The sequence below is a fragment of the Anser anser genome (assembly GCF_964211835.1).
Source record: "Anser anser genome assembly, chromosome: 8".
Classification (NCBI taxonomy): domain Eukaryota; kingdom Metazoa; phylum Chordata; class Aves; order Anseriformes; family Anatidae; genus Anser; species Anser anser.
Genome location: NC_139728.1, coordinates 6,807,233 through 6,829,896, shown reverse-complemented (window position 1 = coordinate 6,829,896; position 22,664 = coordinate 6,807,233). Strand labels below are relative to the sequence as shown.

Sequence of the window (22,664 nt, the reverse complement as noted above, 5' to 3'; positions counted from 1 at the left end):
GAGAGCCAAAAAGTATTTAGTGCACTGAAGCAAAGGATAAAAGTGAACGGGGACTGCGAGAAGAAAGCATTTACCTCATTTCGGAGATGTTTGCTTCATTTGCCGGCTGCTGACAACACAACTCACGAGCTAATGAGCTGCACTCACTCCTCTCTTTTTATCACTCTTGCACCAGGTGGAAAGCGTGCCAAGCGAGCGCCTTTGAACTAGCACACCTTGCTGTGGCTCGCTGGGTAGTCTCCACACGGCTGTTTTGTAGGAAAGCCTGTCAAATTGTTGCTGTGCTTGGCATAGTCAGTAGGTGTGGCTGTAAGGACTGCTGCTGAAGTGCTGGTAGGATAAGTCTGGGATGGCACAGAGGTAAAAAGACAGCAAAAGAAAATGACAGCAAGCAGTAGCATCCTTCATTCTTGGGGAGCAGCACCAAGTTAGCGTGAGCTTGCAGAAATGATAGGAGAAGGACGACATGGAGACGCTGATTTAATAACCAGTTTGTAATTTGAATGACAAATAGCTTTGATCTTAAAGTGTTTCCTAAACAACATTCAACAATTTTAATGCTATTCGGTTGTTATTCTTATGCTAATATAATACTTCGGCTTCAGGTATGTTGTTAGTTTACTTTGCTTTTGCTGATACAAATGTGTTTGAAAAGAAAACTGTCTTTTTCAATAGTAATAGAATATTTTGAGTAACCGCCTTTTTTCTTTTGTGCCTGTGTGTAGCGGCGGTTACTATGGTAATATTCGTGATTCAAGATTTAAAGCCTGAAAGTGGTTTCTATAACAACATGCTAGGACATTTTGGACACACAAGTGAAGTTAGGGATTCAAGATTAACCCTTTATGACCACAGGATTTGCAGCCCCAATGACAAGCTCTTGTTCGTTTGTCAGAAGTTTGCTCATACCTTCCCAAGTTACACCTCCTCATTGAGCAGATGGAGTAGTAATTCCAGCTGTGGACAGAGCAGGTCAGGCACTTCCATCCCAGGTGAAGTTTGCAAAGGAGAAATAATACCACAGTACCTACAGGCTGCTCATTACATTAAGTAATTAGGACAGTAGACAAACATATTTGGTGATGGATTGAGTAGGGATGAAGTAGTGTTACTGCAATGTTTAGGAAGTCTGAGATTTCAGTCTGGAAATAAGAACTGTGGAAAAAAACAATGAAGTGATCTATTCTCAGACAATCTTAATGGAAAAGCTATTTTGAGGGCTCAGATAGCCCCTTACCTGACTCCATTTTATCCAGCATGGCATGTTGTTCTGTCCTTTTCTTCCCCCTCTGCCAAATGCTGATCCATGAATGGCAACTCTGCCTTTTAGTTCAGGGCAAAAGTATCCGATCCCATCTCTGTCACTGCCGATTATGCAGCTGTACTCATTGCTTATCTGGTTCTTCAAGATACATAAGATTGGATATATATGCACACCCACAACTTTCTAAGGTTGTCTTTGCAAGGAAGTTATTGTCATAGTGATGAACTATATTTTCCATGTCATGGTGCAGTGCAGAAAAACTGAGATATGCCTAATTATACCAAAGCTACGTGCTCTTCAATGCAACACTAAATGCCTTGGGATATATTTGAATATTTTCAGTTAAATGCTAATTATTTCAAGATCGCACTAAAATTGAAGAGCTTGATATTTCAGTGACACTTTCAAACACTTGTTTTAAAATCTCAGAGACAAATTTTAAATAAGAAACAAATGCAAGCATCAAAGATTCTTATTTCTCACTCAAGACATCAGACTACCTAAGCCCTCACTACCCTCAAGTTATCCAATGATTTCTTTATTCAATTTATTTGATCACAAGGTAAACCCTCAATTGTGAGCAAATGCTATATGCTGTTGTTGTGTCAATGGGAGACATTGAAATAACAACACTAAGGGAAGCAACTGTTGATTTATTAGTCCCAAGAAAAATTTCTCTCTCAGTGACCACAACCAAGTTATCAATAGTATAAGGTATTTTGGGAAACTAAGAACAAAAAAACCCAACCAACCAAACAAAAAAAAAACCTCAACACATATTTCCTAGGTTGCTTTTCTGTTGTTGTTTTGGTTTTATAACAATTAAAAAAAAATTGCAATTATATCGTTTCCTTATATTTCCATGAATATTTTAAAGTTTAATTTCTCAACTCATAGGCCAGCAAATGGTCCATTGCAACAGGAGAAAGGAAGATTACAGACAGAACTGCAGACCTATAATACCTTAATATTCATGTTTTTAACAATGTTTAGGTATTAGAAGACAGTATCTGGCCTTAGTTTACCTCTGCTGGATCATGAATTGTTTTCCAGTACCCATTCCTTTCCAAAGTGTATGTGTTACAAACAAAAAGTCGTATTTTGCTGTGAATTATTTTATCTGTTTTAGCTGGTGTGGCTTCCTCATTTTAATTCAAAATTTAGTTCAAAAGTTTGAAGTAATAGCTGTTAAAAAAAAATACTCCCCAAGCCACTGTAAACTTATCATTGTTGATGAGTATGGGCATCAAGAAGATAGCTATCTCCTCATAGTACTCTTGTTTGTTTTTCTCCCTAGAAAATTGACTGCCTCTGTTCAGAAGCTCAGAAAAATCTGCAGCATATGTAAAAAGACCCTGAAGCTCTTAGTGTTGAGAACCTCTGTCAAGCCAGGAGTCCTCCTTCAGGGAAAAAAGGCACAGTTGAACAATAGCATTGCAAATTACAAGGAGTCTCCAGGCATGATGAGGTGATTAGCAAAGCGCAGGCAGGACCACATTCAAGTGAACTCAAGTTCATAACAATGTGATTAGCAGTGACTGAAATTTGATTTTAAATTCCGTTGCTGATTAAAATATTTCACCAACTTGTGGGAAGAGCCACGGACAGAAAGAATAAATTTTTACTGAAAGAAATTTCTGCCAAAAACAACCCAACACAGCTTACTAGGTTTTGTTTGTGGACTTTGAATGGCTAAGATTGCAAATCAGATTCTCAGAACTGGAGAACTGGCAATTTACTTTTATCAATTTAATATTATATATTTTGAAAAGCACACATGAATGCTCTAGCTCTGATTCAAACAGAATCTAGAAAAAAATACTTCACATTCACAGGAAAGATTTGAGATCAGGCTCCTCAACATTACCTGCATAACTGAAGAACACTGGCTTCTTTGAGAAGATTCAGAAGATCTGTGCCAAATTATTTCAGCTTGTTCAGAACTCCCACCCTGTTACCTTTCCCACTAATTTAATTTTCCCTGTTATATTCATTTTCATGCATTTCCAACCTCCCAAACAATATTGCATTGCTTCATTACAGCAGTTTCTGACCACTGAGATGTCTGTACCACAGCAAAATCATGTTTTTTTTTTATTACTGATTAGTATATGAATAATCAAGATTATGTAACGAACAGCAGCACTTTAACTTAAGTAATCTTGTTTATGAGGAAAAAAAATTACTGTCTCTCAGCATTTCTTACATTTAGTAGTGCCAGCTCTTGTAAAAGACAGAGAATACTAACGTTTCTGGCAATACTGACGATTTTCCAGTAGATGGCAAGCTTTACTGCAAGGAATTTTACTGCCAAATATCTCAACTGCATGAAAAGGACTTAACCATGGGGTAAAATGCTTGGCACAAATTCCTCTAGTAATTAGATTAATGTATCAATGTTTATAAAGAGCCAGATAATTACCTCAAGTGTCAGTCAGTGTAAATCGAAGTGATCAGCATTTTGTTTCCATTTTTCTGATGTTACATATAAGTTTTAAGAATCTGTCAGAACAAGTCACTACTGAAGTGATCCTGAGTGGATAAGCAAGAAAATGACTCCCCTGCCTACCAGAGCTACCACACAAGGCCTTTCCAGATTATCCTTGCGCAACATTACCAAAAATAAAGCCTCCAAATACATTTAAACACTTATTTCCCTTACAACTCTTTCTGTAAATGTAGCAGAAAATATTCTTTAATCATCAGCTCAAACTGAGCCAGCCTTTTCATCAGACACGATCACAATCTGCCACATCACATCCTATAGCATGGGTGTGTTCAGCTTCCACATGCTCTGATCTTCCTCTGCTGTTTCCATGCAGCTCCCAATAGCATTAGGTTTCCAATTCCATCCTTCCACATGGCTCCAGAGCTGCAGGAAAACTGAATGTTGACAGGGGAGGAAGGGACGTACTGCAAATAACTTGTTTCACATAGGTGGGAAAGTAAGTGGAAAATAGATCCTCTAACTATGAAGGCTCCACGGATTTTCTGAAGCACTCATATGATTTAGGAATATGACTTTTGTCAAAAAATCATGGGGTACCCTGGTAAACTGCATACCATTTGATAAACACAGTTTGATAAATTACCCTTTGATGATCACCTCTTTAAGGTGCAGTTGTGCTGAATCTTATCACCCCTAACAAAAACTCTCGGTCCTAGTTTTTAAATCACAAGCAAGCTAAAACTCAGCAGTGATTACATCTCTGCTAAGCCCATCAGAATCCTTGTATTCATCAATAACTATATACATAATAAAAAAAAATGAAAATGAAGATAAAACTCCAAAAATTGTATTGCTTTGCTGTAAGCTTTATGTACAAATAAGACAAAAGCATCCCTGAGGAATACTGGTTATATTGTATTGTCTGTTGGCAATTTCTGCATAAGAAACTTGTTTTTATAAAAGCCAGAGGTGTTGAACTTAAAATGCTTGTTAAAAAATTCCAGAACAGGTTTACCTTTCTATATTTTTCCCATTGCAGTGTCATCTTGGAGACAAATTGATTGCCTTCACTACTGACTGTGCTTTTAGGGCTTCCTTTTCTCTTCCCTCAATTTTCATCCACTGTTAACGTCTCAGTGAAGTATGCAGATTTTTAATCACTGCTTAAAGCTAGTATGTTGCTATCAAAACTGCAAACTGGCAAATTCTTCATTTTCTCTCACATACAGTAATTATAACAAATTGAGATGTTGCAGGCATATCATCTCTGGAAAAGCAGTAGTAATTAACTGAATTGCTTCTCAAGTCACAGTGGTCCTACTTAAGAAATACTTCAGTGGTTGACCTTACCTCTTGCAGTTTACATAGTATAGTAGTTAGATAATGCTGCAAATTAATCACAGTTAAATTCTTCAAATTTGCAACATTTCTTCAAACATGCAATTTTAATTAATTTTAAGTAGACAGACTGAAAAGAAAGCTCTGTAATGTGGGATAGTCCCAATAAAAATGTGGATTGCAAAAGTTCCATTTGGGTCTTACCATCTCCACAGCCTGGAGCCAGCATATCCCCACGTAATGAGATTCCTAAGTGCTGCAGGATGCACACCGATGATTAACACCATTTCCATTGGCCCATACCAAACCAGTGAAGCTGTGATTGCAGAGTATTCAGCCCAGGTCAGCACACCTACCTCAATCACTCAGCATTAGCCATCCTCACTATTATTCGGTATAACTAGCACTCAGTTAAAGGTGGTATACCTGCTTAGCCAAACGTGGACATTCATTTTGTTATGGAGACAATTAATTAGGATTAAAACAATTACACATTTTCATAGCAAAATTCTTTTCTTTTACTGAAAAGTAGCACTGAATTCTTTTCTTTTACTGAAAAGAATGCCCTTCACTACTCTCACTCTATTAGTGTTTCTCAGTTGTGTTTCATGAACAATGCTGGTAGCAGCTCACTCTTCCTTGATTGGGAAGTGAGAAATAGCTATTGTTATTACCTGTTAGTCTTTACAGCAGCAGCAACTATAAGCTGTGTTTAATTGATGCCAGGAGCTCAGTTCCTGGAGGATAAGGGAAATATTTATACCATGTCCAATATGTCCACCATGTCATACCAGCCTCAGAGGCTGGAAGGCTCTCAGAGTACTATTTTGAATCTCAGGTATTTGGGAGATTCTTTATTGTGGAAGTGCTGTACAGATGTCAAATTAGTAGTATTTATAATTGGGAAGTCAAAACCAACTCAAAGTGCATAATAGTTTGAGTCACTCATGTGAGACTAAAGCATACCCAAGTCATTTAGCTTTGTTGAACTCCAATACAATAAAACTTCCACCACAAAAGAATCCAAAATGGTATTGCACTGAAAAATGTTGTTCAATTCCTCATTCTAGTAAAAAAATCAAAAACACACACACCACCTGTTTTAAACATATGTAAATGCATTCCATGTTGTTGGTCATCTCTGTTGACAGTCACAAATATTGTTGCAACAATATCATTGTTAAATAATGTATTCACAGTCCTGGCACTACAGCCATGGCTGCTGGAAGAAGTGAGAATTCTGCTCATATTTCCATAACTGTTTTCACTTTACATTTATTAGTCTACCAATATGTGCTGCACATTTACTGGCCCTGTTTTCTTCTCATAATCCAGCAATTGGAGCTATTAAATTTGAAACAATGTGGTAATAATTGCACCTATTTGACTCTGGTTTACTCCAAATGTGGTAGAAGTCCTCAGGATCTTTTTTGTTTCCTTCCTAGAGTCACTTTGCATGAGAAACGATTCCAGGTGCCTGTCAAATTCCTGCCAAAAGAACTCTACGTGCGCTGCTGGTCACAGGGAGGACACTTGCCGCTGTGCAGATGTACCACCTGACACTATGGAGGAACTCTGCAATAAAACCTCTGATCCTTGCTCCTCAAACCCTTGTCTTCAAAATGCTACCTGCTTAAGCTCTCCTGGAAACCTCAGCTTCACTTGTGAGTGCCCCGCTGGGTATAATGGGACTACTTGTGAAAGAGCCGTCAGCATGTGTGACACAAACCCCTGTGAACATGGAGGCACCTGCCAAAATGGTGTGGCTGGGCCCACCTGCCTTTGTAGCGCAGGTTACACAGGTACGCTCTGTGAAATGGATTTTGATGAATGCATTTCTGAACCATGCCACAACGGAGCTGTGTGCAGGGATGGGGTCAATGAATACTCCTGCTACTGCGTCCCAGGCTATCAAGGCAAGCACTGTGACCTGGAAGTGAATGAATGTGTGTCAGATCCGTGCCTGAATGGCGCAACGTGTCTCAACCAGATAGGAAAGTACGACTGCATCTGCCCATTTGGGTATACAGGTAAGTGCCATTTTAAACAACCTTTTCATTGTATCATGGAGAATTGCCATACTTGTGTTCTAAGATCTACTACCATACACACACACACCTATTTAGTCATACCTGTATTACCACATTGCCTTCAGCCTCAGCGGCTGTTGGTATATCATGGGTTATCTTATCACCTATCTTATCACCTGCAACTTGTGATATTGGATGGAGAAAGACTGAAGAAATCTCACATTTTCCAGAAACTACAGAGCAGTTTTCTTAAACATCAAGCTGTGTCACAGGCCCAGGTTAACTTTCCTTTAAACAAAATATTCTCAAAACACATGTCCTCAGAGTGCTATACATAGTTTTTAGCCCACAGACAAAACCTATGTTTGGCAGTGATAAAAATTAGATCTACTTTGACTTGGTTGATTTGCTAATCACAACAAAGAGTACTCTTAAACCTAGACATTTGCTTTGCAGGAGTCTTTTCCTTTAAAACACTTTTCTTTCATTTTTCCCCCTTTTCTGAGCAAAGGTATCTTGTTCAGAAATTTTCAAAACACCCTATTCAGATGTTTTCTATCAGTTTTCCTTTATGCACACTCGCTAATAGGCCTTTTTCTCCTCCTCTACTTTACCAGACCTCAAGGCCAAATAAATTAATCTATCACTTTTCCTCAACATCAATTCTCAGGATGGCTATGCCTTTCTGGTTTCATTCTGCGAAACTTTTCTAAGCTGTATACCCTACTGATGTCATGTAATATAACTAATTTTTCCCCTTCTATTATTTTTCTGATCCACTCCATGATTCAGTCTGGCTGAAGCCACAGTTAGATTTCTTTTCTTTTTGCCACAGCAAAACTTTCCAGAACTCATTTCTGGCTTCTTTTCTGGGAAACAAAAGACCAATATTGCAGTGGTTTCCAGGCATTCAAAAGAGTGCGTCTCCCTCTGTAGAGCACGTAGGTTGGCTATTTCATAATAGCCACATAGGTTGGTTATTTCATAAAATATTAGAAATTACAGCTGGACATTCTAGAAGAAAGTACATTTGTCAAGAATGGAGATAAGCTGTTCATATCATCAAGAGAAAATATCCTTACACTCAATTCTTATTCTGCAGGTTTTTAGCAGTTCAAAGTTGATAACATTGTACTTTGCCATATACTGGCCTTCCAATTGAGTTGGAAGGTTTAGTATCAATGCAAACTATGAACTCTGATACAAAAAAATGAGTAAGTGTAGTATAAAAGCCACAAAAGAAACATTTTCAGAACCAGAAAAGGGTAAGACAACAAGGACTAAGGAAAAAAATGTATCCTGCTGACAGAAGAAAAAATAAATAGACATTTTACAGCCAAGTTTTTAGCTTTCCAAGCAGAAACAGAAAAATCAAAAACATGCCACTGCATCTGCAAAAGCCATCCTCCCCCTGCCTAGAGGCCATGCATATTCTGAACTCACTGCTTAGCCTGTGTAAACTTAACTTTGACTAACCTTGTTGGCTTCCTTTCCTCTATCCAACCAGAAACAGAGGATTCACGTGGAACTAGAACATTACCTGAGTTATATAGAAGGAAAAGTACTATCAGGTTCCCAAACTACCCATTTTTTGATAAATTTCCATTTTATCTGGCCCCATTTTTAAGAAAAATCACACCCATACCTTGTATACTTTCTCTACTGGAGAACATATAATGGCTGCAGGAGACAGTTCCCTTCAAATTTCAAAGCTGTATTCAGGGACAGGACAGCAAGAGAGAGCACACTGAATCATTAAAAAGAGAAAAGGGGATGCATTTTAGTGATAGATTGCCAGTCAGGTAAGCAAAGAAAAAAAGCATCTTACAGCACAAGAAGGGAAAAAATAACAGCTATTGCTTCAAGTGATTCAAATGAATAAGAGATGCGGTTTACAGCTCCATCCCAAAATCCCCATGCAGGAGGGGAAGTCAGAGGTAAAAAGCAGCTTTCCAGTGTCTGACGCAGCTCTTATTGGAAGCCAGCCCTCAGTTAGCGTCCCTCATGAGCGGGGGAATGTTGTTTGAAGGAAGCTTGTTACCTTCCTGCCACCCCGCTGCTACCAGCGGGTGTCCAAGCCCGGGCCAAGCGAGGGGAAAACTACACAACCAGGGGAAAGCCGAAGAGCAGAAGGAAGGAAAAGCCTATTAACAAGCAGCATGGCTACTCTGCAATGATCAGACTCAGCCCAGACCTCCTGTGGTATTCAGGAAACTGTATTTGTTTAACCTGCGATGTCAGTAGTGTCCAGGCCTGGATCTGTAGCTCACGAACTCAGCTTGAAAGACAGAATATACACCTTAGAGGCAGAGGGAGAAAACATAATAAAATAATAAAGCCCAGACAAAGAGAAATGAAGATTTAGATCAACACAAACTGCTGGAGGGAGCTCACCGTGCTGGAGTCACCCCGCTTTTATCATGCAGTTCTGCTGTTTTCCAGGCAGATGCTGTTTGGTCTCACCAAAAAATAAGCAGCAACACTCAGAGTGCTCTGCACTCAGCACAAGCAGAGTTAAGAAATGAAGGAGCCAATGAAGGAAAAGACGTCTAAAACAAAGCAGAAGAGGCTGCAGTGCTTTAATGTACAGCTCCGACACTGCTCCCAGCAGTAGAGACGCTAATCATCATAATTCTGTAAAGGAGTAGCTGACTGTTCCTTCAGCAGTAAAACACCAGCTTTTAAAGGCTACTTAACCAAATGATTTATCAGAAGCATTCTTTTTTGTTGTTTTCTGCACCTTGCTGTGAGTTGTGCTAAATGCACAAGCCAGGGGGATTACTGGATGAAAGCCCTGAGGTGTCCCCACTGGTAATAAAAATCCTCATTTACTCTGTCGGGGGATCTTGCCAACCATTATTATCCTGGCCTGACACCATGAATTACTGTGGGAAATCATCCAGCCTCATCTCATTTCCCTAAGATGTTAAAAAGGTTACATCTCCTGATATGGAGGTAGAGAATGCACAGTAAATCTATGGCAGTAATGTTAACCAAATGCTTGAGTTACTGGCTGCAGTTGCTACTTGTTTCATGGGCTATGACTGCTATTTTGTATGATTGGTATGCTGCAGTACTTCTCAAAATAGCTGAGAAATGTCACACATAATTCTTACACAAATGGAAGAGGTTAGAACGCACCAAGAGCCAAAGACTGGAAAATTTAGCATGAAATTTGCAGTTTCTATGATAATGCTCTGCATGTGTGAAATTATTTACAAGACATGTGTCATGCAGCTGTTAAATAATGAAGCTCAACTGCCTCACCGAAGTTTTGCTGGCTACCTTAATCAAATGCATTTTTTTCTTCCATTGGCCTAATTGCACTTGCTTTTAATTCACCCCAGCAGGGCCTAGTGCCGCAGCCTGTTAGCTACCCACAGCTAAGTACGTTAATTACCTTGCTGGGCTCAGCTGAAGCCAGTCCTCCACTGCCAGAGAACAGCTTAGTGTGAACTACCAGGGGTAAGGGGCAGCTCCAAAAACCAGTCTGAGTCCAAGACAGCAGCAGGCCTTTTACACAGGGAAAAGCATTCCAGCATCAGATGAAATAGGTACAATGGGCGAGATCCATTCTTCGTGTAATACCTTTTACTATGATGTAACTGTGATGAATTCTGTACAATATAAGGAAATTATTACCTGAGGAATCTTAGTTCTCACACAGAATTCTTATCAGTAATGTAGATGCATCACAAGTCTTAGGCACTAAGATGAAAACTCCCACAGACTTTAGGTACCCAGATGTCAAACTACCAGCACAGAAACATCTACTCCACAAGCTAGTCATAGGTATAAATTGTTGTATTGAAATTCAACATAGGCGCTATGCCAAAACTCTATCAAAATCACCAAGTGGCAAAAGCTGCTGCTGAATCAAAGCGTTACTGCTGCAGTCCTCATGCCTGCCTTTCACTCAGCCTCTTCGTGCTTCTGCCTCCACCTCACACCATCTGCCTGCCCAGAAGTGGGGCAGCAGTACCTGCCCCTGCAGTACCTGCCCTGGTGCTCTGCCTGTACTCCTCCTCCCCTCTTTCATCAGCAGCACTCCTGTGTCTCCTCAGTTAAGCACTGAAGTGGGTCAATACAGATCCGTACTCAGAGAAAGGATGAGGGAGTCCCATTGCCCTCCCCACAGAGGCACTGCAGCCTCTACCGTGGGGTGAGGTACCTCAAGCACACGTCTCCCTTCCCAACGAGCTCGTGGTAGTGTTGCATCAGTAGCAAATGGCACTGTCCATACAACATCAATTGTCTGCTGCTTCCCACAGTGCTGTGCACAAGTGCTCAGTAGGACTTATTTGAAAAGCAAGTGGTAAAGGAAATAATAATCTTAGTTCTTCAAAGAAACCAAAAAAGATACAAATATCCCTTCTCAGTCTTTCAACCCAATGCACTTGTGGGGCTTGGTTTATGCTGAAACTGTCTGCGCAAGGAGGGAATGCCTCTGCTCTTAATGGCTTAGCCCCACGCAGTAACAGCGGAAGGGCTTGGTGGTGCCTTACCCCCCCTTTCTGGCATATGATATTTGGCATACAGCATATTCATGACAGAATGTTAGGCTGAGGTGCAAATACAGATCTAATCTTTTCATCTTTCTTCCTCACATCTAAGAAAATCTGACAGCAGACTCACTAAAGGCTAGGGAGGAATTCCCCCTGTTTGCGTGGCGTATCACATTGGCTAGATGCATTATAAAGAGAGAAGTTTTCTTCTGAGGCAACATTGCCGAAGGCAGGTTACTGGGCTTGATAGATTAAAGACGTGAACCAAAACAACAACGCTACAGTCTCATGTTAATCATCAGGCTGTTCTCAGGCCTGTAGCCTTAAATTTGGTTGAACTGAGGATCAGTTGAGCAGGGCTTGTTTTGTCACATGATTTTTAGTGTTCACAGTAAGCTGTTAACAAGCTCTGGCAGATTTACGGTCACTAGACATACTTCTGCAAACACATTGTTTACAATTACAGTGAATTCACAGGGCAATGACCACAGAGGGATTGCTCACTATGTCTGGGTGTAATGTACATTACCATAAAGCTATAAGGGATCGTTCCTGTGCTGGGATCTCACACAGGCTCCCACTGAAAGCTGTGGCTAGCCAGATCCACAAGCCATGAGCCAGAAGCCCAGGACTGGTGACTCTACCCACTGAGTGTTTTATATGCAAAAGAAGCTGTAAGAATATATTCTCGAAGTTTACAGTAATAATGCTTCATAACTACTAGAAAGATGAAAAAGTGCATGTATTTTAATGAGATTTAAGATTAAATACAATGAACGTTATGAGCTAACATCTTTGAATTTTGTTTTGTTATTTCAAGATATTTCTAGATATTTATCCATAATATGGATTTTTATTCCTTTTTAAACATGGATGCTACATTCAAAAGGATCAAAATAAATCAGTGATAAAGGAACAATGCTAGATATTAGTAATGTCTAAAAAAACAAGTTAGTGTTTTATGAAAAATGCTCCTAGTTAGAAGGTACAAATTTCACAGCAGGACAGAGCTGGAAAAGCAGTATAAAGAATTACAGGTGAGCTCCTAAACAGACTGCTAAGGTAATACCAATAATCACAATGTGGCCATTCCCATATATTGAAAGCCTGCCCCATCTTGGACTGCAAATTTCATCCAAAAAAATACATATAAAAAATAAAAAATCCCTGCAGAATCTTCTTCTGCTGCAGATTCTCTCTCAAGTAAGAAATGTCCCTGAAAACTACTTACAATCGTATTGCTGCTTTGGTTAGCCAAACAAAAGACAGGGAAGTCCACTTAAAAGTGGCTTCTAAATTAAAATTTAAGCCTGTGGCTTAAATTTTTGTGGCTGATACTGTAGCTGGTAAAGCAAGTTGATTTGGCAGATGAAAATATGTATATTTTTTTTTAATAAATCACTGTTTCTTACCCAAAGTAAGAAATAAGTAAATAAACATACAGAACCCTCGAATAATCAGAGCGGGAGCTGCTAGGTATAATCAAATCTTTTTTAGAGTCTCCTAGACTGGATTAGAGACAAGAAAAGGGATTGTGTACGTAACCTGCCAACTATCAAACATAGCTGTGAAGTACCACTAGAACTGATGGAGCTTCATCGATTATCTCTGAAGAGCAGCTTTGAGAGTCTGACCTGTTGGAACGCAGCATCGCAGGCCGGTTTAGTTACACATTGCTAAATCTTTAAAGCAAACAGACATAACTAAGCAGCAAAACAGGGAAACCGACAGCTTCCCAATGGATTCAATTAACTGTGCAGCTTTAAATGGGCTCTTCTGAGGTCATTAAATTACTAATCACGCCTGTATTATATAAATACGATGGTGGCACAGTTGGAGTAATCTGAAAACTAGTTCATTCTGCTCCAGTGGTCAAGCTAACAAAACAGTTGTTGTACCTATTGTCATGAATAACACCTGAGCTCTTTGGCGAAGCCTCCCAAGCCTTAAAAGCGAGCATCTCGCTAAGTCTGGGGCCTCCCTGCTTTCTTTGCCTCCGCAGGTGCGAACTGCGAGCTGGAGATCGACGAGTGCCTGTCGCAGCCCTGCCTGAACGGCGCGACCTGTCGCGATGCCCCGGGCGGCTTCTCCTGCTCCTGCGCTCCCGGCTTCCAGGGCTACCGCTGCCAGCACGACGTGGACGAGTGCGCCAGCCTGCCCTGCCGGCACGGGGGGCGCTGCCACGACCGAGCCGCAGGGTGAGTCCGGGGCCGTCCCGGGGCCCTCCCGGTCCGCCCGGGTGCGCGTCGGAGGCGGGCGGGCAGCGGGAGCGCAGCGAAGCGCGCAGCAGCTCCTGCCTCCAAACCACCTGCAGCCCTCAGGGTAACCAAAGGAAAGGCAGGGAGGCTGAAAAGTTTCTCCACCCGATGTTAAAAGCTCTATGCATTGCTCCAAGCGCAGCCCGGCAGCTGGAGCTCTGGCATTCACTCACTAGCATCGACTCTGCATGCTCAGCGTGAGATTTTACAAAGTGAAAACGTTTGTAAGCTCAAGTTTACATCACAGGAAAATAGCCAAAAGTCTATAAGTGTATTCATGGAGGCGCTACTCTTGCCAGTGTAAGATTTGTCCTCTATCGTCTGCTTTCCAGTTTTTACAAATCTGTTTCGAAGATATTCGTGTGTCCCAGAATCAGCCCCAAAGTCACATCAGCAAAAGGCATGCTTGCCTTGAATGAGAGGGGAAGAGATCCTGTTCTAGGAACGCTAGCAGTGCAGTGACACGGCACCAACCTTGTAGAGCTGCTTTGTGGCAGCCCTGAATGACTGATCGGGACAAAAAAAATCCCATTCTCCAGCATAGCCACAGCACAACAGCAGGACAGGGAAGTCACCTTGCTCCGGACTGGTTCACAGCAGAGCCAGTGAGTAACCTGCAAAGCTTTTGGGGATACGCATGTGAGGTGAGCAACTGTGGTGCTCATGCAGGCCAGGCTTAATCACACTGTCCTCTTCCTCTGAGCATTTAAAGCTGAGGTGCACGTAAGAGCAATTTTAATTGGCTTGTAATACTGCAGGACATCTGCAGAACTACTGGAGCTTCTTTACACAATGAAAAGGGTTGGACAGCAAAGCAATTCAAAGCAGAAGGGTAACTAGCCATTTTATGGTATTTTTTTTTCAGGAGGGGGTGTTAAATGAAGAATTGTAGACTTTAAACAGGTTTTTCCTTTTCTGACTAATGATGTAGTACAATCAAGACTTGCGTGTTTGCCACCAGCTATCACAGCATTGCTCAAGGGGACAGGTTTAGCATTTAAAGCTATAAATACAAATACCAAACTAAGTTCCCTCCCAAATCTCAAACCAATTCTTCCAGTGAGGTTTTGGGAATGCAGCAAAGTAGGACTTGACCTCTTCTAAAACCAGTTGCACATCGTTGAACATTTCTACTGTTCAGCAAGATTCCCCCACAATTTCAATTGTACAACAGCCAGTATATCATTTTAATGTAAAATAAAGCAAAATAATTAAATATTTTTGTTTCTTATAGTTACTAAAAAAAGGTCATCTGAACATGCGCATTTATCAGTTATTTGACAAAGGTCTGTCTTTTCTTATGACACATAGAAGTTGACCATAACTCCGATGCTTAAGGCCATAAGATACATGTATTTTATAATTAGGTAATTTTAAAAAGTTTAGACAATAGAGATTACTTTCACTTTGTTCAGTATTTCTTATAATTGTATGTATACATTAATTTGTTTACTTCTAAACCCATAGCAGTAGCATTGCTGTCAAAAGGAAGCTATCTGTACTGAACTGTAACTATCGGAACTGCACAAGTAATTGACATCTCTGTATTGAAACCCAACAACAAAAAATACAGTGTTTTCCAACAAAGAGGAAATACCACTTAGTGATATTTTAGGATCAATTACTGTCTTATTTTTTGTCCATTTTTAAGAGAAAGGGATAACTCACTTTCTCTCCCATTTTCATTTTGTGAATAATGTTAAGCCTACAAAAATTGCATTGGAAAGGGCAGAAATATTTTTCAAATTAAAAAAGAAGAAAAAAAAACAATAATTCTAGAAAGAAATGAGCTGTCAAAACCTATTTGAATTCACAAGCAGTCCCGTCCTGGACAAAGCCACCTATTTCAGGAAAACGCTTGACCTTCATTCCTGGTTTCTAGGTTTTCTCCTGTAACACTGGAGGACGTCTCGGGCCTGGACTCTGCTGTGCGATCTATTAGCTGAGGCAGCACAGCAAGTCTGTGCCCCTTTGGGATCAAAGCCCAGGTCTGCTGACTTCCAGCTAGACTAAACATTTTATTCTGTGTTGCAGGTACAGCTGCAACTGTACCGGTACTGGATTTATGGGCCAGCACTGCGAGACCCTAATTCCCTTGTGCTGGTCACAACCCTGCTACAATAATGCCACTTGCGAGGACAGCGCTGACAGTTATATGTGCCACTGCTGGCCAGGTAAGCTCCAAGTTCTCCTATAAACACCCTCTTTCCTTATGTAATAGATAAGTCATCATCATGTGCTGATACAGAACTTGAAACTATGTGACCTTAAAGACGCTCTAAGAGCTAGGTGCTAGATGGGCTTCATTCCTCATCATGAGCCAGAGCCCTGTGGGTATACTGCTCACTTTCCCCAGATAAGGATTTGTTGGTTTCCTGCACAGCAGAAGTGGCACAAAAAAAAAAAAAAAAAGCTTTCTTCTTCAGAGCAAGGGCCAGTATCACCAAGTCAAAACAGGAGACTCAGCTGGAGCTGGGATCCACCTCCCAGTTCGATGTGTAATCCATCAACCCACACAGTACACAAATCACTGCTGTGGCTGACCCTTTTTTGCTCTTCACTAGCATGACATATAAATCAGTCTTAAAAACTTACTTTTCAGTGCAAAATATTAGTTGTCCTGTTCATAGATAAAAATTAAACTAGGCTCTCCAAGAGACTTTGTGAATCTTTCAGCACGTGAACTAAATACAAAGACCAACTCCCTGCACTCCTGCCTTTGGGAGCTGGTGCAAAAGGCAAGGAAAGCTTTACACAACCCGAGAGCAGCACAACACAGTGCTTCGTTACCCACACAGGTCTCCACGTTACTTCCTAAAAAGAAGCCAAGTCCATACAGCACAGCAAAGCTCAGCTAGCTTACACAGAACAGCCTTAGCAATATGCAGCTACTGAGCTTCAAGAGGCACTGAGCACATGACAGACTCTGAAACCAAGCGCATCGCAGCATATACTCACAATAACACTTTCAGGTCAGGAATGAATTGGCAGCCCAACAATTAAACCCCTTCTTCCGACTGTTCTTACCAGGCTATACTGGTGCCCGCTGCGAGACCGACATCAGTGAGTGCAGCAGCAACCCGTGCCCCGCCGAGGCACAGTGCGTGGAGCGCTCATGGGCGCGCTGGTACGGCAGCATCCCAGCGCTGCCCTCCCACTTCAGCTACGACAAGGCAGAGGGCTACGTCTGTAGCTGTAAACCGGGATTTACCGGTAAGGTTATTTCGGTTAACGTAGGAAGTAACGTCCTGCAGTATTCCGTGGTATAGGCATGCTGTAAATCAATCTGTAAAATAAGTTTTGGGTGTTAAGGCGTCATAGTGCAGAGGGTCCCTCTGGTGGTCACGATACATATGTTCTGGTCGTAATTTGGGATGAAGGGTTTGTTGCATAGGTTGTGAAGGTAGCAAGAGAGCATCAGGCTCCGGGGATGACCCCCAAGCCAAGTCCACACAGCAAGAAAGAGATGCAGTCTCTCCCACAGTCCTGCCTGCTAAGCCTCATTATTCAGTCACATTTGTTTGAATTATACCATAAATACCATCAGCTTATGTTGGCAAGCGTTTCATCATGAGTTTGAAATGCACAGCATGCAGGTATTGTATTAAATAATAATAATAAAAGAGTGTTTTCATGAAGCAGCCATGAAGTACAACTCCCAGTCTTTCAGCGTTTGTCTCTACACTACTGCTGTACTTCTACACAGTAGCACTGGGGACTGCCAGGAGCACTCCTCCGTGTGAGCGTAACACCAGATTTATAAAAGATGTTGCAATCTAACGTGTTGATGATGTTGTACAGCTTAAATGAAAAATAATTTATGTGTGCAGCTGTGTTCTTAGGAAGAGAACAAAAAAAAATGCAGATAGTCATAATCTTAAGAAAGACGTGCTAAGTTTTGTGTTTAACACACCCTGTACTATTTTGCACAGACACTAGCAAGGTGGCTTTGGTTCTGGGTGTAGAGTCTCCACTCCATTCTGTTACTTTTTCTGTAGAGAATGTAATTAGTAGCTGGATTAATTTAACTGGTCTTCACTTTCTCATTCCATTCATCTCCTGCACAGCTGCTAAACTTCCCCTGTGTCTCCCACCAGGCTGCACGACTGATCTCTGCAGCTTAGCAGATACAAAAGCATACAGAGAGTACAACTTGTGCTCTGAATTCCCAATTGATTTTTCTTCAAAGGCACGGTGAGACCTGTTTGCTTTTGTTCTGCTCCGTCCCCATAACTGTCCTTCCCTATCCTGTCACTAAGTGTTGCTGTTGTACTTTTGTTCTGCCTGAGAGAGCATAACGTCAGGCTTCTGCTCAGGCTTGTTATGACCATTACCTCTTTCAGCTTCTCTTCAAATGCTACTTCTTTCTCTTTGCTTCCTTCTAGCGGTGTCCAGCTGTCAGGCTTCTTTTCCTTCCCCTCTTGCTCTGTTTTAAAACCTCCCATGCTCTGCATGACTACTCAGAAGGTGGTTCCTTGTTTAGCCATCACCGTTCTTTATCCTCCCACTTCCTTCTATTGCCTACACCTGCCTTGTTTGCCTGATTTGGGTCAGGATTCTGCTGGTTTTAGTCACACAGGGGGGCTCCCTTACTCCCCCAGGGGTCAGTGGACACGTGCAGGCATACTCTAAATGATTGAGATTCATGATCTAATGAAAAAAAAAAGTGTCAGAATCTATTAAATCTATTAATCTTAAATTATTTTTTTTACTAGATAAGCTCCTAAATAAAATTGAAAGCTTTCCAGAGATAGCGTGGCTGACAGAAGTCTTAGAGACTCTGCAATTCCTGCTAATATCATATGCAAATGACTTTACATAAAGCCTTCATATAAGTTCAGTTATCCGTATACCTGCTGGATGCTATATATAAATGTCATTAGCAAAAACAAAACAAACAAACAAAAAACATACACAGAAAACACCCCCCCCCCCCAAAAAAAAAAAATATATATATATAAATTATTCTTAGCAAACAGTGCGCTTAGACAGCTGGAACCAGGAAGAACCACCTTTAACTGGGGTGGTTGTAAAAGCTGCTGGTGAAATGCCTTTCAGCGATGGGCTGCAAACTAATGTCAAGACAAGGTTAATCTTGCTACTCTTGTCAGCTCATTCACTGCCTTTTTCAGTATGGTCTAAATTTTAAATTGTTTTCTTCCTGGCCTGTCTGAAATATAAGGTAGTCAGGTAACTTGCATATTTGTAGAGAAAACAGCAGTATTGCTCTAGCTGGCAGCAAGCATCCCTGGGGTCCTAGGCTGTGCTCTAACAGCTGAACAAGACCTGGCTGGTAGAGATTGAGCTAATGTGAGGAAACTGATTTGCATGGGAATAACACCATTGCTAAAGGTCGGGAATTCAGCAATGCCCTTAGGTACAATACATCTAGCCTCCCCAGTCCTCCTATTAGCACTGAGCATTTCTCTCTGGCCTTTCTCCTTCCCCCAGGTAATCTGAGAATGGAAAGTGCTCAAAATGAACCCCAGCCTCCTTGCATGTCAGAAGAGCTGAAGGCATGTCCTACAAGGAGAGGCTGAGGAAATTGTTTATGCAATTTGATTCTAAATAATACAAAGTAATAATCCTGGTGTGGCAAATTTATCCCAGCCAGGAATTTTTTTGAGTCCATTAGATATATGCCTTATCCCACATCAAAGACAGAAGATTCTTGAGGTGCTTCTACAAAGGGTTAAACTTCTCCAGCTCCCTTCTAAATCAAAGGGCCTGGGGATACTCAGATTTCAAGAGGTTTCAATACTTCTGCAGTAGCAAGCCCTAGATTTTTGATCTTACCTTGGTCTGCTGGCCCCCTAGCACAAAAGTACTTTTAATAGACTGAGCTTTCTTTTTAAGGTCTTGTGATTTGTTACTGCTAGCTAAAGGCAGCAGTTATCCTAGAACTTTATCCTTTCGTATCACAGATATATTGTATTGCTCTAACACTGCACATTTTTTAAACAGAGTGTTATTTGAAAGGTTCAGCTTCTCACTTTCCTCATGAAAACACGTGGGAAAGGCGGAAAGCAGAGCTATGGCTTTGGTAGTGACTCATTTCACCAGGTTGTAATAAACTTAACACCATGTCAGAAGTCAAGACTCTCTGAACCTGCAAGCTCTGTCAAGTGACACATTCCAGTGCTGAGCTGAGCCCAAGAAGAGGTGAGCGTGCGAGGCAGGCGGTCCTGCTCCCCATGCCTCAACAGCGGCCCCCAGGTGGGACAGTGCCACCAGCAGGGCTGAAGATCATCCCTTTGGCTTCAGCAGGAGTGTCAGAGGAGCAGGGCCCACTAACCCCTTTGTAGGCAGGGTGCCTGCTGCCTGCCAACATGCAAACGAGCGCTGGCTGATGAGGACCTTGACGCTTCTGGTGTCTTGTTATCTGCCATGTGCCAGCTACGCCACCGGCACTGCTGCTTGCTTTGGCGTGAAGAGTTCCTGAGCATTTCTTTGCCCTTTTTGTTTGTTTGTCTTGTTTCCTGTTTTTCCCTTTTAAATCTCCTTGGCCCCTTTCCCAGTCTGTTGGACTGCTGCAAGAGAAAATGATACGATCAGACTGGTGTCGTATGTGTGTTGAATTTCTGGCATATGCATGAGGGAAAGAAACTGTCTCCTGGAGCCAGAAGATGAGGCAGATAAATGGCCAGTATGGGAGAGTACTGAGCACTCAGCTAACTAAAGAAAACCTCAACTCGAATACTGAACTGTGAACGTCATGGGACCAGTGCTTAAAAACTGATTCATTTGGACTCTGGTTTTGCACTTCAGCCAGGATGAAAGAAACACAGGCACACAAAGCATCAGGCTTCCATTTCTCTGCACATCTTTAGATGCTGCTACAGGCAGACCACTTGGCAGATGTCATGGCAGACTGTCTCAGCCAGCCATAGCTCTCTCCTCTAGCCTCCTTTTTGTGCGTGACAGTATTATACAAAACATAAATATTATTTACCAATAATGGGTAGGATACTAGGTACATTGTTGCTAACTTGGGAAGCTTAAAACACGCACATATGTGTAAGGTTTCCTTTTTTTAAAAAAATCCTATTCTGAACCATTAGTACAATGATCACAGAGATGCCACCTATCTTAGATGTATAACGTGATGTGTCTTACAAAAATGAAATCAGATGTATAGCAGAGTTCTCATCTTGTCCCCAAACTCCAATTTTTTTCTTTATTTCCTCATCTGTCCTTCAGCTGTTCACACCACAGCAGTCAATCCTTCCTCTGTCACAGCAGGTTAATTAACTTTATTTCATGGGCCATCATCACAGTTTAAAAGGTTATTTTATCTTGATTCTGAAGACTTATAAGACAAGACTATTCAAGGGGCATTCACCTGCTTTCCTTTTCTTTGCCCAAGGAAAGGATCAGGAGAAAAAAGGAGATACAGAGAAAAACCATGACTTTTTTCATTGTAGGGAGACAAAAGAAGAGAGAAGCTGGGCTGGCTTGAGCTGGTAGGCTTTTTCTGCTCCCTTCCCAATCCTCTTTTGTGAAAATAATTTTTTAGATCCCTCCCGATATTAAATTCTTCAAAGTCCCAAGGGAAAAGACATGGTTCTTCCTGATTACTGTAGCAGTTCATTGTCTCTGGGAGGGCTTTTCCACTGATAGAGAAGGAAAACAGAGCGCTGCACTTTCTCCCGGTCTTTTATAGGCCAAAAATATATAACAACGGGTAGCCAAACTTGACAAGCTATAGCAAGTTAGGTCAAAGAGACCCATCTGCACTATGATCACTATGCCTAGTCATGCCAGGTTCACTTTGTGGCTTGTCAGCCAAAGAAATGGCCCAGGAGGTCAAGGTGGCACTTCACTGAAGTGATTGTGAAAATGGCTTGGCAGTGAATTTGACAAAGAAAGCAGTAGGGTAGGTCGACAAGAATGACTGCTGAGGGAGCTTACGGCTGTGCAACCACACGTCTTAACAGATGACTGTGGCAGGGTGGATCATGGCAGCACCCGGTTGTTCCAGAGGGAGAAAGAAAGAGATGGCGAGCACATGGATTCTGCATAATAATTTCATGATCCTGCCTCCAGTCCAAGTTAGGGAGGTGTCCATGGCACCTCCTACCTTTTCAGTGGGACTCAGGCTGCCCCTGCAGGCAAAGTGAGTATTCAAGTTCAAAACCAAAAGGTCAGGAGGTGCTGTCAGCTTGTGATTATTCCTATACAATCAAAGGTTTAAAAAGGAAAACGGTGCTACTATCAAGCAGTCATTCAGGGTGAGCTGGTTTAAGGAGAAATTATTATTAAGGAGAAATACAGTAAGGAGAAATACAAGTAAAACATGGGAAACAAACAAACAAATAAAAAGAATTAGAGTTTGATGGATACCTAGGTTTCTTACCAGTTTGGAAACTCTAGAGAGGCTGTTAAGGGCATATATCTTTTCCCTCCAAATTCAATTCATAATCACTAGAAATAATAATCAACCCTTCACACTGTTAGACTGCTGTGAAAGGATCCCTTAAAAAAAATCAGACTCTTTAAGTGGCCTGCTGGCACTGGGAAGTTGTGCAGCAAAACATGGAAAGGTGTTGCCATTTTCTGAACATGGGGAAAAAGTTCCTATTCTCCTAAAGCTACTTCTACAGTGCTGCCCTGTCTATCTGTGTTCCCAACACTGTGAAGTGAACTCCTTCATACATTCATGTGTTCAAAATCACAGGGTAGAAGGAGGGGGAGGACCTTGTCTTACTGCTCCCAGCCAGCCCCTGGCAGCTCCAGCACTACAAGACCAGCCTAGCAAGCACTGTACCAACACAGGATGCCCTCAGGGCCTGGCAGGCACTTGCTGCCTGTAAAAACCCT

The 22,664-nt window shown here is 41.5% G+C and overlaps 2 protein-coding genes across 5 annotated transcripts in view; one reads left to right on the top strand and one right to left on the bottom strand.

Annotated features, from left to right (window-relative positions):
- CRB1 (crumbs cell polarity complex component 1) overlaps window positions 1-22,664 on the top strand; it is a 101,413-nt gene that overhangs the window by 25,029 nt on the left and 53,720 nt on the right. For all 4 annotated transcript variants that reach the window (XM_083847275.1, XM_083847274.1, XM_083847273.1 and 1 more), the window contains exons 2-5: window positions 6,497-7,081; window positions 13,589-13,784; window positions 15,879-16,018; window positions 16,875-17,057. In XM_083847275.1, coding sequence (XP_083703401.1) covers window positions 6,497-7,081; window positions 13,589-13,784; window positions 15,879-16,018; window positions 16,875-17,057 — 1,104 coding nt within the window. The remainder of the gene's footprint in view (window positions 1-6,496; window positions 7,082-13,588; window positions 13,785-15,878; window positions 16,019-16,874; window positions 17,058-22,664) is intronic.
- Window positions 1-22,664, bottom strand: part of LOC310903668 (uncharacterized protein) — a 98,482-nt gene that overhangs the window by 37,447 nt on the left and 38,371 nt on the right. The window contains exon 5 of the mRNA XM_083847313.1: window positions 75-1,402. The gene's annotated coding sequence lies outside the window, so the exon portion shown is untranslated. The remainder of the gene's footprint in view (window positions 1-74; window positions 1,403-22,664) is intronic.